At 40.5% G+C, this 22,781-nt stretch overlaps 3 protein-coding genes across 4 annotated transcripts in view; 2 read left to right on the top strand and 1 right to left on the bottom strand.

The window, feature by feature from the left end:
- Positions 1-1,493: 1,493 nt before the first annotated feature.
- On the top strand, positions 1,494-8,616 carry LOC148343092 (hepatic sodium/bile acid cotransporter-like). The gene is made up of 6 exons (XM_088315250.1): positions 1,494-1,595; positions 2,746-3,156; positions 4,296-4,500; positions 5,297-5,475; positions 5,685-5,884; positions 5,995-8,616. The coding sequence occupies exons 2-6, from the start codon at positions 2,777-2,779 to the stop codon at positions 6,084-6,086; spliced, it is 1,056 nt and encodes a 351-aa protein (XP_088171376.1). The 5' UTR covers positions 1,494-1,595; positions 2,746-2,776; the 3' UTR covers positions 6,087-8,616.
- Positions 7,617-14,975, bottom strand: LOC148343091 (sushi domain-containing protein 4-like). Of its 2 annotated transcripts, XM_088315230.1 has the most exons (11): positions 14,781-14,975; positions 14,200-14,336; positions 13,452-13,643; positions 13,143-13,337; positions 12,485-12,676; positions 12,070-12,261; positions 11,730-11,921; positions 10,724-10,918; positions 10,324-10,456; positions 9,501-9,865; positions 7,617-8,572 (listed from the first exon to the last, which is right to left on the bottom strand). In XM_088315230.1, exons 2-11 carry the CDS (start codon positions 14,312-14,314, stop codon positions 8,547-8,549), a joined length of 1,797 nt encoding a protein of 598 aa, XP_088171356.1. In that variant the 5' UTR covers positions 14,315-14,336; positions 14,781-14,975; the 3' UTR covers positions 7,617-8,546. The 2 variants fall into 2 exon arrangements, with proteins under 2 accessions (XP_088171356.1, XP_088171364.1); XM_088315238.1 differs by lacking the exons at positions 14,200-14,336; positions 14,781-14,975 and adding an exon at positions 13,846-14,188.
- A 201-nt stretch (positions 14,976-15,176) lies between these two features.
- Positions 15,177-22,781, top strand: part of fsip1 (fibrous sheath interacting protein 1) — a 35,934-nt gene continuing 28,329 nt past the window's right edge. Inside the window, exons 1-7 of the mRNA XM_088307510.1 lie at positions 15,177-15,466; positions 16,242-16,411; positions 16,957-17,038; positions 17,107-17,196; positions 17,543-17,670; positions 18,899-19,018; positions 21,163-21,318. Of these exons, the coding sequence (XP_088163636.1) occupies positions 15,391-15,466; positions 16,242-16,411; positions 16,957-17,038; positions 17,107-17,196; positions 17,543-17,670; positions 18,899-19,018; positions 21,163-21,318 (822 nt within the window). The 5' untranslated portion in view covers positions 15,177-15,390. The remainder of the gene's footprint in view (positions 15,467-16,241; positions 16,412-16,956; positions 17,039-17,106; positions 17,197-17,542; positions 17,671-18,898; positions 19,019-21,162; positions 21,319-22,781) is intronic.

Raw genomic sequence — 22,781 nt, 5'->3', positions numbered from 1 at the left:
ACCGAAAAAAAGAAAAAAAAAACATTTGAGGCACTGAGTCTTCAATGTGGATTTATTTTAAAACACCACAACTATTTACATGACAGAAACGACACTATATAAAATGCAATGTAATGGCATGAAACTGTGCCACATACATCATGTAGAGCATTTTACACTCAAAATATTTTTTCATTAATTCTGATGTCCCGGGGCAGATTAGATGGACATGGCAACACCCAAACACTGCAATCTAATTGGACAAAAAAAAAGCCAAAATCCACGTACAGCACTGGAAGCAGTGCAGCCAGGAAACTGAGAATAATGAGAAGGAACATCCAGTCTTTGCTTTTTCTTTGAGTTTTCATGTATTTTTGTGATGTCAACGTGGAGGAGAACCAGTGAGTGCAAAGAGGAAAAGGGTGATGTGGACCATAGAATTACAAAAGGAAAACAGTTTTAGGTCTTGCTGCTCAGTACATGGCAAATATAACATCTATCTATATCTAACACAATAACTATAACTAAAATTGAAAAATAAATTCCTAAACAAAAAACTACGAAAGTTCAGAATATGAAAATTAACTGAAATTACATCAATTACGTCAATACAGAAACAGGAAGGTCAAACTGCTCATTTGAGAATTGCCGTTTACTTTGCTTTATTACTTCATACTTCGTGATCTATTTTTTCGTTATCATGCTTTCCACAAATACTCCACATACTAAATAAAAAAAACTAAAACTAATAAAAACTAAACTAAAATAAAGCATTTTGGAAAAAAATAAAAACTAACAAACCTGCTCAAAAAAATGAATTAAGACATACTGAAAAAAACAACAAAAGTATCATGAAAAAATTTAAACAAAATCAAAACTGACTATAATAAAAAAAATCCAATATGATAATAAACTTTATGAAAAGTAAGTTGTTTGACTTTTGAAGTTGGAGGAATACTGATGTCAGAAACATGACAGTAAGACTCCAGTACTATATATAATAATATAATGTAATGTAAAATGACAATTGCACCATCAAGTTCTAGAACATGAGACGCATTGAAATTATGGTAGTCGCTATAATTTGTCCCTAATCTCCACCATTCTAGTAGAGATTAAGCAACCACCACATTAGAGCTCGTTAGTCCCTCATGTGAGTCGGAACTAATGTGTTTGTTTTCTAATGCGTCCCATTCAAAAGACAAAGATGATGTCTTCTGTCATACAGTATACAGTATCTGCATCGTTGCGTTATATAAAGTATTAAATGGGCCTCTGTTTGCACATGCAGACCAAAATGCTATTGTGATTAACGGAAAATCAAATCAGCAAAGGCACCTCATGCAGAGTTTCTGAAGAAGGTCACTACGAAACGGAATTTCATGAAATTCACTGGAGATGGGACAAAAACAAATCAGCTGCTGATGGTGTAGCATTTCAAAAAGAGGCTCGTGTTTTTCTGCAGCCTGCAGTAGCGCCACCATGTTGCCATGGAGCCACATGGCACAGGAGGGAGGGAGGGAGGGTTTCAATCTGGCCACAAAAGAAGAGGAGCTCACAGGGGAATGTGTGCAGGGATGCAAACAACAAAGTTTGAAGCTTGGATTTGTTGGAAGGTAAGAAATCTGTCCAATACTTATCTCAGCATTGAGTCCAATAGTAAATTCAATGAGATTCTTATTTATGTTAAGAAAAAATAGTAAGCGAGAAATATGTGTAATTTTTCACAGCCTGCTTGTACAATTTAACAACTACATTTAGTGTACATTCCAAAGCAAATAATTAACCCCTTGTTGTCGGTTTAATTTAGAAGCTATGAATGGGCAACAATGTATTTTATAACCAAAGTTCACGAATTTTCAACATGATTCAACGATAATCAAGCCTTTGTGGGTGATCATTGAATTGTGTGGCATATGAATCCCAATTACTCTCGGCACGAATAACATTTTAACACATATGCACCTTTGTTAAGGTTTTCTAAAGCTCCTGGGAACACCATTCACTTTGGATTGACAAATGATTTACAGCAGAGCAAAAGGAAAAATTAAAATCATTGACCTCCTACTGCATATCAGTACGCATAGCTGTGGAGTGAGGAAAATGTAAAACGATAAAACAGCATGGAACGTAAGAGCACTATAGCCTGATCGCCTTTAAATAATTTTCATTAATTACTACAAATAACCATTCAGAAATTATTGTTTCATAATTATTGCATATTTTGCTTTTCAAGAAATCCAAATTTAAAGTGATGACTGACAAAATCCAATCTGCCTGCTGTTGCATTATACAAAAGTCAGATAAATTGTCATGTTGTCTGCCTCCCGTTTGGAATGTTTTGAAAGTTTTGCGATCAGATCTCTGCTCCAGCAGTTTAAATGCTTTCCTCGTGCTAGAGTGGGCTTTCTTTGAGTACTCAGGCTTCCCTTTTCATTCCAGAAACATGAACGTTTGATAATGTGAAGACTCTAAATTGTCCAATGGTGTGAATGTACAATATATGTGAATGATATTTCTCTATATTTGCCCTGTGATTGGCTGGTGAGTAGTTTCAGATGCCTTGCGATTAAAATGACTAAAATAAAAAAAAGAAGGGGCCCTAAAATTGAACCTTGGGCAACATCGGAGGTGAATGAACTGAGTGGTCTTCCAAGAATTCTTGAAACATGAATATTTATTGATTGGTTAAAAAGTGTGTTGATGACTTTTGTTTACATAATGTAAACTCCAATGAAATGACATTTAGTTTGCATTTTGTGGCAGGTGAAACCCACTAAGTATAAGAAGCATTGAGATGAGCGCTACAATGAACGTGACGGACCTCTTCAATGAAGGGAACATGTCTGCCAATGGGACCATGAGCATTCTGAACATATCCCCACCCCTCAACAATGCCATCAACACCTTCACTGTTATCATCCTCTTCATCACCATGATATCCCTCGGGTGCACCATGGAGATTTCTAAAATCAAAAGCCATCTCCTCAAGCCCAAGGGAGTGTTCATCGCCATGGTGACCCAGTTTGGCATCATGCCCTTGACTGCGTTCACACTTGCCAAATCACTGAAGATGGATTCTGTGAAGGCGGTGACAGTGCTCATTTGCGGCTGCTGCCCTGGAGGAAACTTATCCAACATCTTCACCTTGGCCCTAAAGGGTGACATGAATCTCAGGTTTGCAAATTATAATTCAATTTACGGGTATAGAAAGGTAGCAAGGGTGGCCGTGATGAATATGATCGAGTCATGCCAGAGGCACTGCCAACAAAAAGCTTTTTTAAAAACTTCTGTGACTTCAATTCCACAGATAGCCTGCATCAGAGTCCTCCAAAGACTATGCTTGCTCACTTACAGTACAACTGGCAGAGAGCAGACTCCCCAGCCAATAGGGCGCCACCACATCAAATTCTCCAGGTGTGCCATCATAGAGGAAGGGAGAAGCGGTAGGAGGGGCAAGCCAACTCTGCTTGGCCTGCTTGTTTCCATCAGCTAACCCCGGACTCCTTTAGGCCAAAAAGGCCACATGGGACTTCTTCAATTTGACGGTATTCCCTAAGTCAGACATGGGCAAACTACGGTCCCGGGGCCACATGCGGCCCGTTAAACGTTTTAATCAGGCCCGCCGAAGTTGAAAAAATTGTTCATGTTTTATTTTCCCTGTAATTCTGATGTGTCCCCACAAAGAGGCGCACTCTAAGACAGATATTTTGTTTTAATGCGTTTGTTTATTTTCATTTAAAATTAAAGCATATATTTTCTCTATATACTATATGTATTTATTTTCTCAGACAAAGTGAGGTTACCAAAACACTCCATCCATGTGCTGCTGGTCCGGCCCCTCTGTCAAATTTTAGAAACTATTGTGGCCCAGCAATCAAAAGGTTTGTCCACCCCTGACCCAAGTGGAAGACAGTCCAACCCTTCAAGAGGGCAAGTACCAGAACCTGACTTTCTTGTGGAGGTGAGCCCGACTATATCTAGTTATAGCTTTTCAACCTCGCACACCAGCTCGGACTCCTTCCCTGCTAGAGAAGTGTCATTTCATGTCCCGAGAGCCAGCTTCTGTATAGCTGGGGATTGGACTTCCTAGGTCCTCGACTTCTGCCGTCAGTCTAACTTCTGAGCACCTGACCCTCTTAGTCACTCCCACAGGTGTTGAACCAATTGAAAGGGGGAGCCATGTTACCTCTCAGGGTTGTGGCCAGCCTGGCCCCAGGCGCTCTTCATCAAGCCCTACTCACGATATAAAAACATTAAAAAGTTCAATTTCTTAAAATGTCTATTTTAAAATGTTTTTTTGTTTCTTCCTGTAGTATTGTGATGACCACATGCTCCTGCATCGCAGCTCTGGGTTTGATGCCCCTGCTGCTTTTGATCTACTGTCAAGGCTTCAGTGGCCTGGAGAACGCAGTGCCCTACATGGGCATCCTCAGCGCTCTCACCGTCACCTTGGTGCCCTGCGGCATGGGCATCATGCTCAATCACTACAGACCAAAATATACACCCGTGGTCCTGAAAGTAAGATCACTTTTCATTTGGTTGTCTAACAAAATGTTTAATACTCAAAGTTTTTATCCACTGGATATCATTTAGTCAAGAGCATTTTCTTTTATCAACGACTGCTATCTATTCAAATGGAAAATTTGAGAAACAGGAAGTTCCCAAAGAACAAATCAACTCCACATGTTCTCAGATAATTAAAGCCATGTCTTTTCCGACCTGGCTTTCAGTCCAGTGTTGCATTGTGATATAATTGCAAGGACCAGAGGTTCTTAAACTTTTTCCATCCAGTAAACCTCTTACTGTGAAGAAATCTTGTCTAAGGGCCTCCTTCTCCAAGCCATATAATCTCAACACCAATTAACCATAACTACCACGTGTAACCCTAAATATTCATGACCTGTATATATATATATATATATATATATATATATATATATATATATATATATAAAACCTATGCATTTTGTGAATAATTATTTGAATCCTGCCAATTTTAATTAAATTAAATCATTAAAATTAAATAAATTAAATTACATATACAATACAATAATACAATAATATATATATATATATATATAATAAAAATAATTATAAAATGAATTATTACTTGGCTTTCGTCTCAGCATGAAACTCAGCATTATTCTAGTGTTTTATTGAGTGTACTGTGTTTTTAATTCTTTTTTTTTTTTGGTTGAATTGTCTTTTTTATCTCTTTGCATGCAGCTGTGGTTGTTTTTATTGCCCTACAATTAATTGAGTTGCGAAAAAAAAAATTGGAAATTGCATAAACTGTTCTTCACTTTGTCACCAGTCTGGCCTGAGCATTCTGATCATCTCCAGCGTTATTGTGTTCTCTTTGTCTGGTGTGGCCGTCAAAGACATGTTGTGGATGATCCTGACCCCCGATGTTATTGCTGTGGCGGCTCTGATGCCCCTCATAGGCTTCATGCTGGGATACATCATGTCCGCCATATGCAGACTCAGCTCAAAGTAAGTTTGGCAGCTGCGCGATTGTCATCTTACACATACAAAAATTCTGGGTTGTCTTAAGCCATTTGCTCGGTAGCTGCGAATTTTGAGCAGACTGTGTTACTCTAGTCAAAAGTTGCTCTCAATAGTGCACCTTAATGAACGAGATCATTCAGGTTGTTGTTCATGCTAAGCAGTAAATGCTATCAATCTATCTGCACTGATTTCAGATGTAGCAGGACCGTGTCAGTAGAAACAGGCTGTCAGAACATCCAGCTGTGTTTGACCATCTTGAAGGTGGCCTTTCCTCCAGAGGTCATCGGGCCCATGTTCCTCTTCCCTTTGCTTTACTACACATTCCAGTGCGCCGAGGCTCTTCTCATGACCGTGATCTTCCGATGTTACCAAATGTTCAAGTCGCCAGCTGAGGGTAAATGTCACAGCTGCGTGTGTGCTTTTGTTGGGGGTGAAAAAAAGATGAGCATGTTTGAACAATTGGCTTCTGCTGTTTTTTTATATTGTTGCATTTTCATTTAACAGAAACAAGAATATATGCGGATGTCAATGCCAAACAGGAGCAGGTGAAACCGTCTCAGTGTCTGAGAAGCATGGAGGAAAATAACCAAACATGATAAGCTCATGGACTTCACTTTGGATTACACTAAAGACCAGTGAATCTGGAAAGTATTTACTTCACTTTACCCCCCCCCACATTTTTATGTTACAGCGATATTCCAAAATGGAATAACATAAACCCATCTCTATTACGAGTTCTGGATTTGCGGTCCCGCTATTTCGCCAATTCTTTTGTGCAGTTCATAATTTTAGATTGGTCTGCCTTTAGTAATTTTGGGTGTAGTTCCACAGTTGACCACTAGATGTCAGAACACCATTTCATTTGCATCCATCCATCCAATATTTGACACTGTAAATTTGATAGGTAGAATGAAAACAGAAAGTACAGTATTTCAGTTCACCATAGTATTTGCTTAAGTTTACTGAATATCAGTCGATCCTGCTTTTTCTGCCCACAGAAAGCAACGGCTTTAGGTTCAGTTTATGACCATTACACTGTTTGTATGTAGTTTATTATTTTAATGACATGCTCCAAGAGGTTATTTAAAAATATATATGTTATTGTATCAGAGTAGAACCGTACTGCATCTTACAGTGAAGTGTTCATAATAGTTTGGCCCTGGACATGCCATTATGTCTCTATAATACTGTACTTCATAAAACCATGCAGTAAAGACATAATTATATGGAATTGTAAATAATAACAGAGTTTTTATCCCACTGCATCAATTAACAGCCACTGTGGTCTCCATTCTGGTGTGCCCATCTAGGCCACTTGGGGGAAATATAAGACAGACAGCCAGATAAACTGTTCACTGAGACATCTCAACTCCTCTCAGTCTAACAGGATGATGCTAATATTTGTCATTCTTTGAATAGGAGATATAATATATGTATGTGAGCACTCATGTTGCTGCATCATTTGTTTTCATTTGTGTTTCGGTTGATGATAGGGTAATGGCGCTGCAACAGAATTCGTAATTCTTTTGTTTGATGTTTAGTTTGACAGCAACTTCAAAGTGGCAATAAACAACTGGGGGCCTTTTGCCCATATGCTGATTTTTCTGTAGTTCACTGGTGTCATACAGTGCACGAATCAAACACCTCGTATCACGAAAAACTCTCAAGTCGAGTGACTTGTGTGTCAAGGCACCACAGTATTAGAAAACACCTTTCATTGTGATGCAGTACAATCTTATGTAATACCTTTCTGACAGTGTCACTCAAAACTGAGCATTATCTAAAGCAGGAGTGGGCAAACTTTTTTGATTGGGTTCTAAAATTTGACAGAGGGGCCGGACCAGGAGCAGATGGATGGAGTGTTTTGGTAACCTCACCTCATCAGAGAAAAAAATAAAAATAAAAACAAAATAAAACATTAACAAGGTTTATTCATTTAATTTTTTTCAAGTTTGGCGGGCCGGATTAAAACGTTCAACGGGCCACATGTGGCCCCCGGGCCGTATTTTGCCCACGCCTGATGTAAAGGGAGAAATGTTGTATTTGTATGAACTTGCTCAGTCGCCTGTACTTTTACACTATTTCAATAAAACCATACACACATATAATGCTTCTAAAGGCAGGAATTGAGATGAGTGCATATTAAATAATATTTAATCAAATGTGATTGTGACAAAATGCTACATAATAGTTAACGTCAAACTTTACATATATTATAATGCAGTCTTCACAAAGCAACAAGCCAAAACATATGTCATGTATGTTCGATGAACAGGCAAAAAAATTAACACTGATATTACATAAAACTGAAACAATTCTTTTCAGTGTGGACCACCCAGACCAGTTTTTACAGTGCTTGCAATGCAACTTAAGCAGTAAACGTGAAAATAAAAAAAGATATTATTTAAATAGTTCCAAGACGTGTCAATAAAGCCATCGCTGATCAACAGCACAATAACGTAAACGCACATCTTTAAGCAGTAATAAATTAAAGGTACTGTATAACATTTTCTGTTGCTGTGGTGACAAAGCTACACATATGCAAATCACGAAGCAACATTCAGTCCTTATTGTACATAATGGATACGTGTGCATAGAAGAGGGAAGATAAGGCCATCGGGGACAAAGGTGCATGTGAACAAGTTAACTCATTCACTTCCAGTCGAAAAAAAAAAAAAAGAAAGATTTTTGACGTCTTTATCCGTCAATGGCAGTGAATGAGTTAAAGACAGCAAAGTGAGGTTAGGTGGTAGACAAGCAGTCACGAGGTGTATATTAACAAGTGGGAGGTGATTAATTATGCATACATAATTATTTTCATAATCACTTCCTGCTGGGAGCTGTGTCGTGGTGTCGCGTGCTTAAAGTAGCAGTCACGAAACAGAAAGACAGAAGGATATTAGGGATATATAGACTTGTGAAGGGGACTCTATGGAAAATTTACATATACAGAAGTGCCCTTATGTTTTGCTTTGGGGTGGTCAGAGTAACGCGTGACTTAGCTTGGTGCCACTTTGAAGTGTGTTCACTGTTGTGGAGTCGACATGGTTGGTGTTTCAGGCCTCCTTCAGCAAAGGCATATCTGCACAAAGCACAAGCACAGCATTATTGCACTGGGTGATTCACTCTCAAAATAAAAATTGTGCCAACATTATCTTTGTGTTCTGTTGTCATGTTAATGTAAAAAAAAATATATAAATTGACAAAAATTCTAAATTGACACCCACAAAAAAATACAATAAATTTATAATATATTAATTAAATATATAATAAAATATATAATAACACTTAAAAGAAAAGAAAACAAAATACAGATTTTGGCTGATTTTAAAAGACCGAGGCGAGTATCCGGTCAGGCCCTTGCTAAAAAGCTTTATGTCATTGTCGGAATGGCTTGAACAAGATATAAAAACCCAGAAAACGTGAAATGTACAATTTTTTTTTCAGTGTTCCCCAACGTTTATTGAAACGAGGTACGCATTTTAAAAAATAATAATAATAATCTTACAGCGCACAACTTAGCAAAACAATTCACAAAAAAATGGATGCACCAGATGATTAAGTGGAAGAGCGTTTGATTATTTTTCCTGTTAGTAGACATGGTTAGCACAGATAAAGCAACAAAAACTGTTTGTTTTATTTTAATAAATATATTTCATTAAAATATTTCACAAAGGATAATTTCCACTGGAACTCACTGGTTGGGAATCATTGCGTTAGATTTTTTACCACCGTGCAAAAAAACTACCTACACAGAAGTAGCATTTTCTTAAAGGACGAAATAATGCAGCACAAAGACACTAAATGGTAAATAATCATTGAAACCACTGTGTTATATCATGAATATACATGGACAGTGCCGGTTCTCAAAGGAGTACCACAACATGGTTCATGCTGGCCCTGTCAGATGTCAACTGAAAAAAAAAAATTCAAGCAGCCCTTATTATGATTCCAGCTTATCACATGGCAGGAATTGAAAAGGAGGCGTGTGCACGAAAAAATGGCCTCACCATCAGAACAGTCCACCTCTGAGTCGAGCAGAGGGAGCCCTCGCTGGTCGTCGGGCGGCAGAGCTGCGGCGCCGGCCTGCTCTAGAGTCCAGCTCGAGGGCGACGACGACGGAGGCGGCGGTGAAGGTTCCACCGCGGCCATCTCTGAATGCAGTCGATTGAGGGAAGAGAGGTGACAGGGGCTGGCATCCGGCGCGGTGGCTTGCGGGTCCCCCTCAGACAACACGATCTGCACGCGAGACTCGTTGCTGGCGGCTGAGGCTAAAGCAGCGTTATTGCTGACCGCTTCCTCGTACGTGGGCAGCGTCACCTGGACTCCTTCTACCATGATGGACACAGGATGACCTGACAGACCCACCTCCCGTCTGGGTGCAAAGGGACAGAAGACACAATCTACTGCTCAGCATCAGTGGTGGGAAACTCCTGTTGGAGGAAGCCCATGCAAGCATGGGAGAGCGTACAAACTCCACACAAGAAGCCCAGATACAAATATATGTTTGTTTCAAACATAACTGCACATGATCTCGGCAGGTTATCTAAAGGAACAACATTGCGTTGATGCAGACTGGATATAAGATCACTTTAACTGAACATAACAAATTTTCAACCATGATAATCAATGGTCCTTATATTATAATCAAGTAAATACCAGCATCTTCTTGTACTTTAAATATACTTTTTGAATCTGAAGGCTTCAAAATGTTTGCACTTTATACAAATATGATGGTGAGAAGATATACTGTCCTGTATATTTTATATAATATAATTTATATTTTTGCAAATGGAATGTAGGTTGATTACTTAGGTTTGGTTTTTGCCTCACCGATGGAAGGATTTCAGTTTTGGCTGCAGAAGCACAAAGAGCACCAGCAGGAACAGGATGAGCGCCACTGAGCTGGCTGTGGATGACACTATTGACCAAGTCGGCATCCCCAAAGGTAAGGAGGTGTCGTGTTCTGAAGGCAAATAATGAGGGAAATTCAATTATAGGTTCAATTTAGGAATTTGTTTTGTAGAACTCAACTAAGTATTAGCTGAAAAACTCACCTATTCGCACCTATCTGCATATTTTGTGTAAGGGGCACCCAAACACCAAATCAAATCATCCGTAAGCCTTTTTTGTCTTTTTAAGGTAAATTTGTAAGCTGAGTTTGAAATATTTAAGTCTTTTTGGATCATCTCGTGACATATGTATTGATAAAAATTTTAGGGGAAGGTTGTACCTTGCTGCATTACACAGCTGATCTTCATGAAGCCGTCCCACGTGCCATATTGGCAGGTGAGATATTTATATTCTCCCTTCATGATGTAGCCTTCATCACAGAAATACTCGATCACAGTGCCATGAGAGAGTCTTCCACACGGGTAGGGGTGGCAGGTGTAGCCGCCATTCTCTGGCTCATACGGAGGCCGGCACACTGTCAATTAAATTGGAGAAAGTATATAGCACTTTATTAAAATGACAGGAAATTTTCTTATACAAGACACAATCTTGTTTAACTCAAAATTCCGTATTCTAGGTCATGAAATGATCTGACTATCTTTCTTGATGTTTTTTTTATTGATACAATTCAATCTGATAGCCTAAAATAGAAGAGTTGTTAAATCGTGTCAAATTACTACTCACTGGGCGGATATGGGCTAACACTTTCGAATGAAAAAACATGTCTGATTTGTAGGATTTCTTTGTTTTTCACTCAGCAAGTACAATCCTTTGCTGAATTTCTAAGTTTGCTCACTTACAAAATATTTCGGAGCACTTTTTCTGACGACTTCACCGGATCGAGACGCCAATATACGGAGCAATGTTCTTTAAAATCTTGGCTGAAAACCTTTCCTCAGCAAGAACACTGACGATGAGTCGTGGATGCGCCTTCCAGCATGACAATGACCCCAATACTGCCAGGGCAACAAAAGGATAACTCAACAAGATGAAGCATGCTATGGTCACAAAGTGACCTATTCTCCAGACCTCAACCCAATAGAGATTTTGTCGAGAAAATTTAAGCCTTGCGTTTCCAAGCAGCGGCTCCTGAACTGTGTGCAAACCAAGTGACCAACTACAATAAATGTCTCATCGCTGTGCCTGCCAAACAATGATTTCTCTGCCAGGAAAAAATACTTCACTCAATAACACACACATTTAAAATAATGACATTACGAGAGGTCACTGTTGATTTCTATGCATGTGAAAAAAAATTTCAGGAGGGGATTAAATATCATCTTTACCGTTGGTACGTATACAGCGAGGAGGTTCTGAGGACCAGTGTCCCAGGGCAGAGCAGCTGATGATGGTGGGCCCATCCGGCTGGTAACCCGGGTCACAGCGGTACTGGAGCGCAGTACCCACGGGGAAGGCGCCCAAGTTGGTGTTGGTCAGATTAGAGGAAACGTGCTGCTCCATGAAGGGTCTCATACATCCTTCAGTGACAGTCAACGGGTTAAGACACTTACCAATGGACCAAGAATGATAAAAAGGAAGATAGGCAAGGCCTAATAATTCAGAACCGGTTTCAAGAATGTCCAACTATGTCAATTGGCGGGGGATTACATTAGTGAATGAATGTACCTTGCTTGACACATTTGATCGGCGTGGAGCTATCCCACTGTCCATCCTGACACGTCAGGTAGTTGTAGTCTCCCTTGAGAACGAAGCCCGGATGACAAAAGAACTCAATGACAGTACCGTGGGAAAACAGTCGACAGGGGGACGGGTGGCAGGTGTAACCCCCGTTCTCTGGTTCAGACAGAGGGAGACATGCTGGGGGAGAAAAGAAAAATAATTAAAATAATTACAACGGAAACTCAACCGGTGATCCTGTTAAAAGGCGTCAAATTATGGAGCTTGATCAAAATGAAGGAAAAATTCTCATTACATTTGTGATTGTGTTCAATGATAGAGGTCATCATGGTTGTCTTGGGAAATTTAACATAATTCACAAGACAGCCTTTGACATGTGAAAGCAGTAGACCGAGAGTTTTACCGTCACTCTGTGTGCAGTTGGGAGGTTTTGAGGACCAGCGTCCTGGCGAGATGCAGGTGAGAATGTTCAGGCCGTCTGGCAGGTAACCAGGGTCACAGCTGTACTGCAGCACGGTGCCCACAGGGAACAAGCCCCTGTTGGTTTCCGTGTGGTTGACCCAGCTGTTTTCAACCATGTACGGCCTCACGCATCCTGGGTGGAAGACCGAAATACCAACAAATTCTGGGAAACTGGTGTTTTCATTTGAATTTGACTTACAAATATTTCCAGCCTGGGACACTGCTGTTTTCACTTATATCACTACAACAAATATTTTCAGCCTGGTTTACGGTAATTTACCCAGGGAGATCAAGAATAACAATATGGTCAATTGAATTCTTCTGGAGAACTTTCAGAGAAAAACTGAGTTTTTCCTCAGGCATAGACAAACAGATACAGACTATGAATTGAATGTTTCCCGTGTAGAATAAAATGAGCGTAGTAATGGTAACAATAAAAAGAACATTGTATTTCATACGATTAAACTGCTACTTCTCTGACAGTGTCAGGTAATAATGTTTTTTACAGCTTTTCATTGCATCTTTTTCGAATTTACAGCTGTACCTAAAAGAATATTTGATTGCTAGCAATAATTATTGAAATAACCAATGTGAAATACCTTGCTCTTTGACGCAGCTGATCTGAACCGGGCTGTCCCACTCCCCATACTGACAGGTAACGTATTTATAGTCTCCCTTCAGGATGTAGCCTTCATCGCAGGAGAATTCAATCACAGTGCCGTGAGAAAGTTTGTGACATGGAGAGGGGTGGCAGGTGTAGCCGCCGTTTTTTGGCAAGTGCAGAGGCTGGCATACTGTTAAAACATGAGAGATTCTTGTTAATTCCAATGTTATAACAGTGAACATTAGGACTATAGTGAAAACGCTAGTTAACGTGTGCCCGTTGTGACAATGGTAAGTGACTTTACCATCACTGTGTATGCACTGTGGTGGTTCTGAGGACCAGTGTCCCAATGCAGTGCAGGTGATGATGCTGGGTCCATCTAATAGGTAACCGGGGTCACAATGGTACTCCAGCACTGTCCCCACGGAGAAATAACCCATGTTGGTTTTTGGAACATTAGCCGAGCCATGCTCCACCATGACGGGTCTGACACAACCTGAAAAAAAAAAAAAAAAAAAAAAGACTAACTAGATGAGAGATGTTGCTACTGTATATGTATCCTGAGAAGGCTGTAAAGAATAATGAATATATATATTTTTCTGCGAAGATAACACTTATTTTTTCATATGATACTAACTTAGATTATTCAAGGGAGAATTCAAATTACAACGGGTTGGGATAATATCCATTATCTGTACCGATTCTCCTCACAAGGGTCGCGGAGCGTGCTGGAGCCTATCCCATCTTTGGGCAGTAGGCGGGGGACACACCTTGAACTGGTTGCCAGCCAATCGCAGGGCACACCTAGACGAACAACCATCCGCGCTCACACTCATACCTAGTGGCAATTTAGAGTGTCCAATCAACCTGCCATGCATGTTTTTGGAATGTAAGAGGAAACCGGAGTACCCGGAGGAAATCCAACATGCAACTCCACACAGGAAGGCCGGAGCTGCAATCAATTCCACAAGCTCTGCACTGTGAGGCCATCGTGCTAAAAAGTCGTCAACATTGTGTTGTTAACTTTGTGAGAGTATACAAAAGCGCCTTACCTGAACCTTGCCCCGTGGTCACCACTGCCAGTGCCAGCAACAAGCACAAGGACCATTTCAAACAAGCGTGGGTCCGACAGGCTTTTGATGTTGCCTCTGTCTTTCCATCGCACATCTTCCCCGGCAGTAATGTCACCCTGGAACAATATGAGTGACAGTAGTCTGTAGAGGTTGGACAATGCCATTGAAAAGACGCTATGATGATGAGAGCAGTGCATGCAAGCGTTCTTCCATAAACATACGCCTCATTAATTACAGTAATTCATTCCAATGCAGCCGTAAACTATGAGCTCAAAGCAATCTCTTGCATATGCAGTGTAATATAATTAGAGTTCTTATTAATGGGTCGACGTCAACAAACACACCTCCTCCGCTAATCATAGCCCATGTGTCAAGAACAGATTTGCAAACACTACATTAAACTAGATTTTAATTAATTCTCAGTGACGACTATATATCGACGTCAAGCGATAATAAATTACGTCAGAATGACCAAAACGGGTCGAGAGCTAGCTACCTAGCTTAAAGAACGTAATGCTACTACGTAATGCGGACGATAAAATTGCTAGCTGATAACTCACCTCCTCTCAACACAGCTTGAGACACTCCACCCTCGCTTTCCTCACAACGGCAACATTTAATAACAATATACCGGACGGTGGTCGGTGTGTATAATATTGAACATTATATGTGAACGAGGCGAGCTACTTGACGGCTAGCTTGTCACTTGCTACACCAAATAGCTATAGACTCGAGCGCTGCACCGCCTCCATAGTAACGAAGGCATATTTCCATAGTTACAACATCCGGGAGATTTGGCGTCCATAGCTACCACACGCCTGACGTGACACTTGAACCCAACTACTTCAAAACAGCGCTCTAAAAAGTAACACAAGAGTAGGAAAAACATTCACGAATAAGTGAGTTTTACTTCAAGGGGCAGTGATGGTATGTTTTTGGTATTTTATTTTTGACAAGATACGTAAAAAGACGCGTCGTTTTTACGTCACAGACGTGAAATAGGATAGAATAGAAAGTCTTTGTGGTCGTCCATAAGACAACTATCGTGGTTGTATTCGAGGTAGCAGACGAAATTAAAAAACTTCGTGTAAATTATTTGTTTCGAATTTAAGATTGTGCTCACTATATCTAAGTTGGACTTGGAAAAAATATATACTTCAATTGTTCATCATGGAAATTAGCATAGGTGGTTCAGAAAGTATCTCCAGACCTGCATCAAGAGAATCTTCTGAGACCACACAAAGAGGTGAGCGAAATGTTTGGTGCACTAACGCACAACAACAGCTTGTGTGCGTGTGTGTCTTTACTCCTTATATATGAAAATGTGTTTATTAATGGGTAAAAGTCAGTATTTCCATCCATCAATTTTCAAGCGAATAAAAAGATAAGGACGCATTTTTTTACCTGAGATGCACTACAGTGCGTCCAGAAAGTAGGCACGGTGGTCGACTGGCGAGCAGCCACCTGACAGTACATGAGTCGTGGGTTTGAATCGAATTTGCATATTTTCCCCGTGCCTCATTGGGTTTTCTCTGAGAACTCCATTCCCTCCCACATTTCAAAAATATACTTGTAAATTGATTGAACGCTCTAAATAATTCCTAAGTGTGATTGTGAGCGCAGATGGTTGTTTGTCTTTGTGTGCCCTGTAATTGGCTGGCAACCAGTTCAGGGTGTACCCTGCCTAATGCCCGAAGACAGCCAGGATAGGTTCCACCATGTCAGCGTACATTAGCAACCTACTGTTATTCTGTCTTTGCAAAATTCCTTAACGATGAAACTTCTCAGTAATTGCAGTCCCAAGTCTTTTTTATGTCAAAAGTGCAAAAACAGAGAGTATGTGAGTTTTTCAGTGCAAATGGAGGATAAGCCCCCCCCAAAAAAATATAATTGAATAGACAAACTTATGAACGTTAAACTCCAAATATGCAGAGGGTTCACAAATATGCAGAGGGTTCACTGTAGCAACAGTATATAAATGTGAGGTCAATTATAATACCGCATATGCATATCCCTTTTAGGTAAATATGATATTAATGCAACTGATGAAGAGAAGCAAGATCCAAAGCTGCAGAGGGCAATTGAGGAGATGAGGAGGCTTGATGAGCTCCTGTCTGTATGCATGTGCAGAGAAAAAGAAGCCAAGCGTCAAAGGAAACAATGCCAAGCGGAACTCTGGCAAGAGCTAATGGTAAAAAAACCACACACATATGCATGTTGCTCTGTTTCATGATGTTCTTCCAATTATAAAAACAGCACCAGTGTACACACTGCCGGAGTGGCCAAAATTTTTAATCAAGAGATTGCTGTTACTTGTAGAATGAGTTTTAAATGAAGTCTCTCTGTTCACACTTGTGAAATAGAACAAATGTTAACCAGGCAGATTTTACATAAACAACTGCAATGCGTTTTTCGAAATGGAGTTCTTGTAGGCTCAAATGACACCGATTATAGCATATGAGATCCGCTGTTGTTTCTGCCATGCTTCTTGTGTCACTTTGAGAATTTTTCTCTCTCTCTTACAGTTGCTAGCCGCAATGTTCAGTGTAACTGAATAGAATTTAAGCTTTTCTTCTTTGCACAAAAAAAAATCTAAATCAAATAAATGGACAAACGTACAATGCATTAAAACTGCTCTGCCAAATACAATCGTTCCAAAAAGTAACTTAAGTAAATGTAACAAAGTAAACTTAGTACATTACAACCCATCCCTGAATAAATGTGTGTTTTTCAAAGGAGAGCTTACCTGAAGACCACTCAGAAAACAGCCACGAAGCCATGAATGCAAAGCTGTTTTGGGCTTTGGAGGCACCGATTGGTAAGCGATAATCAATGATAACCAATCATGTTAAATGTCACATCACAAATGGCTTTTGTTTCTTGTAGGCGCCCGAGAGAGGCAGAACATCGGGTCACTGTTTCAAACTCAGATTTGTGACGTTGAACTGGATAGAACACTACAACAAATGTTACAGAGTAAGTCTGTACTAATTTTAAACGGAGTGTACATATGGTGGATGTAAGGACACAAATGGGCACTAGATGGCACTACAAGCTTAGTCAACTCCCTTCTGAAATTCTTTTCTCTACTTCATCGTTGGGCAGACTGACTGCACTGCAGTGTTTTAAAATCACATCTGTCACTTTGAAATATTATATTTATAGTGGAAGAATTTTGTACAATGTATTTATTTGGGAAAAAAATAAATAAAAATAAACAAGTAATAGGACAAGTGTAATGTCTGGACATTGCCAACCTACAGTCAGAACATAAGCTCTCCATGGTTTTCCTTGTGCCATCTAATATGTTCTCGTCCAACAGGTGAAGAGCGAGCAGACGACCTGAGCGAAGGAGCCGAGTCTGTGTGCGAGGAGCTGGACGATGGGAGCCACGGTGACGCCTCCAAGGGCAAGAAGAGACAGAAGAACTTTGTCAAGAGAAATATTGAGGTATGTCGAAGTTCATATGAGGGCAAGGGCAGTTCCAGGAATATTCACATGACTTGGAGCAAGTCTCTTCACTGTTTGTTTTTCTCAGTCTGACTTGACTGACAAGGCTGAGAGAACACATGTTGAGTTTGCGAGTGCTGCACAGAGAAAAATAATAGAATAAATGAAGTTGGACTGAAAATTATTTGATATATCTGTCTCGTTGTCTGTCCTGTCCGTTTTATTGGTCGGTCGGTTATCTGTCATTTGATCAGTCGTTCTGTCTCAGTCTGTCAGTCTATAGACTGCAAGGGTCTCCAAGCTTTTGCACACACAGAAAGTGAAGGAAGACATTTTTGGTGGAGTTTCGTCCCTTAACATTTTACATAGAACAACTTAATTTTCATGCATATTTTTGTTTATTTTTTTCTGCCCCACATTTCGCCCATTTTTCAGAAATATAGTGAAAATTTGTGGAATATTTACTTTACAAGGCAATTTGTGATTTATGTGCACCCATAAATTTCCCCATTGTGGGACTATTAAAGGATATCTTTATTTTCTACTTCCATTCCTAAAATGTTACGTTAGGGGCTACTGCGCACCCAGAAAAAAAGTTAGTGTGGAGAAAATAAAGAAAATATTACTATTTTCATTGCACATAGTTTCTTTGCATCTAGAAAATCTGAAGTTTGTTGCAGGCCGTGAGAATCTCCCTCGCCCATTTTTTTTAAATCAGTGGGTCACTAAGAATCATACGGCGGGCCGCAAATGGCCCTCGGTCTGTAGTTTGAACACCCCGGTCTACTGCATCTCCCCGTGTTTTTGTCTATCTCCGAGTGGGGCGGCCTCACACTCTTTTATTTGCCAGTCTGTCAAACCTTCTTTCTGTTCTTCCATCTGTCTCTATCTGCCTGTCCTTCCTCTCCATCAGTCTGTCTCTCCATCAAAGTGAACACATTTGCCATAAAATGGCCAGGGTTGTAATTTTAAGTCAACAGTCAAACTTGATAGGATTATTGTTATTTGTCACAGACTCTGGTGGTTTTGAATACCACCCGCCGAGTCAAAATATCTGATTTGTGTTCACACTGAATGGGGCAAACATTCTTTTGATTTTGGAGAACATCTGGTTAGTTAAAGACATTTTTTTTTTTTTTTTTGCTAGTACTTGTTTTTGTTCATTTGCAAACACACAGCCGTCTGTAGTCAAGGCCTTTGTCTTTCCCAACATTGTGTGCTGCACTAGCTTGTCAGGGGCAAAGGAGGCCAAGTGCTGTTGACACAGGCAGAAGAAGAGCGTCTGGCCGAGCTCTTGCGAGACATAGATGAAGAGGAAGAGAAGAGTGCCAGAGGCGCAGACAACGAGGTAAGCTGCCATGGGAGCGCAGAACAGGCAACACATGACTTTTGCAACTTCTTTAATACTTCTCCCTCCTGTCTGAGATCTTTGGAGTCGCATCTTAGCAGGTGTTGATTCCATTTCACCGTGTCTGCTATCAACATTCTGCGAGATATTTTTACATTTTATGGGAGGCAAAATATGTTTCCACTATCAAATAGTCACTCGCACTCACATAGTTGAACCAGGGCCCTGATCATGGTCACAATGGTGTCTGCATTATAACTGCAACGTTAACCGCTACGCATGTTTGGATGTCTGCTTGGCTACTGACAAGGCCTCTGGGCAGAGCATCCTCACTACCCGAAGCTGCACACATGAGCCAGATGTAGTTCACAACAGGCCACAGAGTATGCTTTCTTTTATGACATATTTGCATAATGATTCTGCCTGTGTCTTTGGAATTTGGAAGTCAGAATCTTTCATTAACGGGAAGATGGGATTTTTGTAAGCTGCAGTGGCACACGGAATGGAGGGTGTGCCCTCAGACTGCAGTAGACATCTGATTGGAAGATTATATGGTTTCTAACATCTTTACATCTTTATATCTGCATGTTCGGTTTTTTCCTAATGGCGCTTTTGACAGCTGTGAAGCCCGTTGGGAAGCATTATCTTTCACATACATTTCCTTTTAGTATGACACCAACTTTGCATACATGGGAGGCCACGAGATTTTTCTTAATGTCATGATGCTTTATGATGTTTAACTTTTTGGACAAATACCACAGTGATTGTAGTGTCAGCTACCAAATTGATGGGACTCCTCTGATTTCCATATTTCACTGGCGTCTCGAGGAAGATTTCCTGTTATTCCAAAGCATGCTCTTGTGAATGATCATGACAGAGCAAAAACTTTATTTATGTCACTGAGACTTTGGCAGTGGAGCATCTTCGGGACTAAGTTCCAGTTCTGCATTGAATCAACTGGAACACATCAACTCGACATTGCTGCTCTTTTTTTTGCCTTTTGCACTGTTGTCACAATGTTATTTATATCTGGTAAACTAAGGCAATACATTTAACAGGCCATAATCTTTGGAACCATTTTAGATATCTCATACAAGTTGTGTCTGTGCAATATGGGAGGAAAACCTAGCACAGGGAGGACATTGTGTATGTACAATATCTACCAAATACATCATTCAAACAATATTCGATTACCCCCAAGAGCGTTATTTGTTGTCCAAGTCAAGGCAAATGGCAACATCTAGTTCTGAGGTGGGCAAACGTTTTGATTGGTGGGTCACAATGGGTTCTAAATTTTGACCGAGAGGCTGGACCAGGAGCAGATGAATGGAGTGTTTTGGTAACCTCATCTCATCAGAGAAAAAAAAAATACATTTAATTTTAAATGAAAATGAACAAAAGCATTGCAACAAAATATCTGTTGTTGACACACCTCAGTATTTAGAAAATAAAACATTAACAAAGGTTTATTGGTTTTTTTTTCAAATTCGGCGGGCCGGATTAAAATGTTTAATGGGCCGTGTGTGTGGCCCCAGGGCCGTAGTTTGCCCACACCTGCTCTAGTTAGTTCCCTCAACATGACCTTTGACACCAAATGCTGATTCCTAGCTACTTTAAGTTCCCAACCGAGATAAAAAAAAAATGGTGGGTTCTGTTCGGAAGACATCCGGTGCAAAAGCTGCACCAAACATCACGTGACTCCTAATCCATCTTGATTTTTTACCCCTTGTTGGATCAAAATATTGGCTGAACATGCTCGAAATAATGTGCTGGGTTTAAACAAGCCAACTTTGCTTTGGCTCCTTTTGGTGAGCTGACACAATGCCTTCTGTCATTTGTGGATCAAAATGTCCTCACTGATCTGAGAATAGAGTTACATTATTCAATCGTGATCTATATCTCCTCTCATCACCGAACGTTAGTGACCTCACCACTCTTCCAACCCTTTCCCTCTCCGGGGGCAGTTGATGCTGCATTAGACCATTCAGTTGGCAATGCTGTGAGGACAGGCGTGACCAACTATCTCATCCTTGTTACCTAGTTACCGATGTGCAATGTTGAGCATCTCCAATTGAGGTTGCCACGAAATAAAAGAGGCCCATCCCGACGGTCCATGACTTATTCAACTGATGCATGTCTTCCAGGAGGACATGTGGGCCGTGCCGGTGTCGGCAAGCCAAGGTTCCACCCCGGAGACCTCCGACCTGGAGCGGCTGAGTGCCATTGACTCCAAGCTTCTCCTTTTCCAGCCGGCCACAGAACTTTCTTCCCGGCAAAACTCGTATACTCTCTTAAATGAGGTATGTTTCCAACAAACCATGTCTATACTGTAACAGAAATAGTTATCAATGTGCTCGCATAACTCTTACAGGCAGGATTAAGAGATGATATGAGGCAATCTCATTAGGCTTAAGTACAGCCCAGCAGGGCTGCAATGACAATATCTTGTAAAATCTTTGCAATTAACCTTTGAGGAGTCTAAGCGCTATTTAGGTATTAGCAAAAATGGCAACGTGCTTGCTGCGATAATCACTTTTCCATCTACATTTCCACATAAATTACACACATTGCGCATCTTGTGTATTTTCGTCTGGGAAATTTTCTTCAGGCTCAGCATTATTCAATCATGATTAGGATTGTTGTGTTTTGTATTAACAGGCGACGGTTACGGGCAGCACTGTGGTCGACTGGTTAGCACGAGGGCCTCACAGTGCAGATGTTGTGGGTTCGATTTCAGTTTACGCCCGTGTGGAGTTTGCATGGTCTCCCTGTGCCTGCGTGGGTTTCCTTCGGGTACTCCGGTTTCCTCCCACATTCCAAAAACATGCATGGCAGGTTGATTGAACATTCTAAATTGCCCTTAGGTATGAGTGTGAGCGCGGATGGTTGTTTGTCTATGCGTGCCCTGTGATTGGCTGGAAACAAGTTCAGGGTGTACCCCGCCTACTGCCCGAAGACGGCTGGGATAGGCTCCAGCACCCCGCACGACCCTTGTGAGAAGAAGCGGTCCAGATGATGGATGGATGGATGGATGAAAAACTGACAGAACCAGAGGCTATCATGCAAATACAATAGAATCAGTGTTTGGAGAATGACTGACTTCATGACTTGGCGCTAACATGCCACCATATTGGATTTGAAATAAATTAGCCAATATGTGATTCTGAAAATTCACAAACATATTGTATTCTCCATTTTGAAATGACAATTTATGCAGCGTAACTGAATTTCCAGCGGCCTCAAAAGTTTCTGAATAAAGTGACATCATTTTAAATGTAACTATTGTTTTGCATACTTGGAGGAAAATGTGGTGCCTAATGTCAAGAGCACATGGAAATGTCCTAAATCCAATTTTCCTCCCTGGAGATGTTTTGGCAGACTTTCACTATGTCCACCTTTAGTTTCTGTCTTCAGTAGACGAAAAAAAAAACATATTTTAGGTTGAGATCAGGACACTGATTTGGACATTGAATACTTTTAATCGCATTGCAATGCTAACAATTATTTTAGGGCTAGCAGATAATATAAAACAAAATGAATCAATTTTGGATCACCACCATTTGAGAGGAGTCTTAGAAAAACCTTCAACTAAAGACAGAGTTTGAGGGAGCGACTTTGCCCCTGTGAAGGTATCGCAACGTCATCCACTGTTGTGACTATTCCACAGTGTCGGACTGCAAACGACCCGCAACCCAGTCAATCTTCATTATCAGAAATAATCCCATTTTGAGCATCTGTTGCACATTTCATAAAGCAAGGGCCA

The sequence above is a fragment of the Idiotropiscis lumnitzeri genome, chromosome 1 (assembly GCF_059441095.1).
Source record: "Idiotropiscis lumnitzeri isolate Australia: NSW breed Sydney's pygmy pipehorse chromosome 1, RoL_Ilum_1.0, whole genome shotgun sequence".
In the NCBI taxonomy this organism is placed as follows: Eukaryota; Metazoa; Chordata; class Actinopteri; order Syngnathiformes; family Syngnathidae; genus Idiotropiscis; species Idiotropiscis lumnitzeri.
Note: the sequence above shows the minus strand (reverse complement) of the source record. Positions and strands in the feature narration are given on the sequence as shown.

Excerpts from the sequence above, each read along its gene's own strand:
- LOC148343092 (XM_088315250.1), top strand. The coding sequence starts at position 2,777 with ATGAGCGCTACAATGAACGTGACGGACCTCTTCAATGAAGGGAACATG. Across the intron at positions 4,501-5,296 it reads ATACACCCGTGGTCCTGAAA|TCTGGCCTGAGCATTCTGAT; the intron begins GTAAGATCACTT and ends CTTTGTCACCAG. Across the intron at positions 5,476-5,684 it reads ATATGCAGACTCAGCTCAAA|ATGTAGCAGGACCGTGTCAG; the intron begins GTAAGTTTGGCA and ends CACTGATTTCAG.
- LOC148343091 (XM_088315230.1), bottom strand. The coding sequence starts at position 14,314 with ATGTGCGATGGAAAGACAGAGGCAACATCAAAAGCCTGTCGGACCCAC. Across the intron at positions 11,922-12,069 it reads GATCAAATGTGTCAAGCAAG|GATGTATGAGACCCTTCATG; the intron begins GTACATTCATTC and ends CTGTCACTGAAG. Across the intron at positions 10,457-10,723 it reads CAGCTGTGTAATGCAGCAAG|AACACGACACCTCCTTACCT; the intron begins GTACAACCTTCC and ends ATTTGCCTTCAG.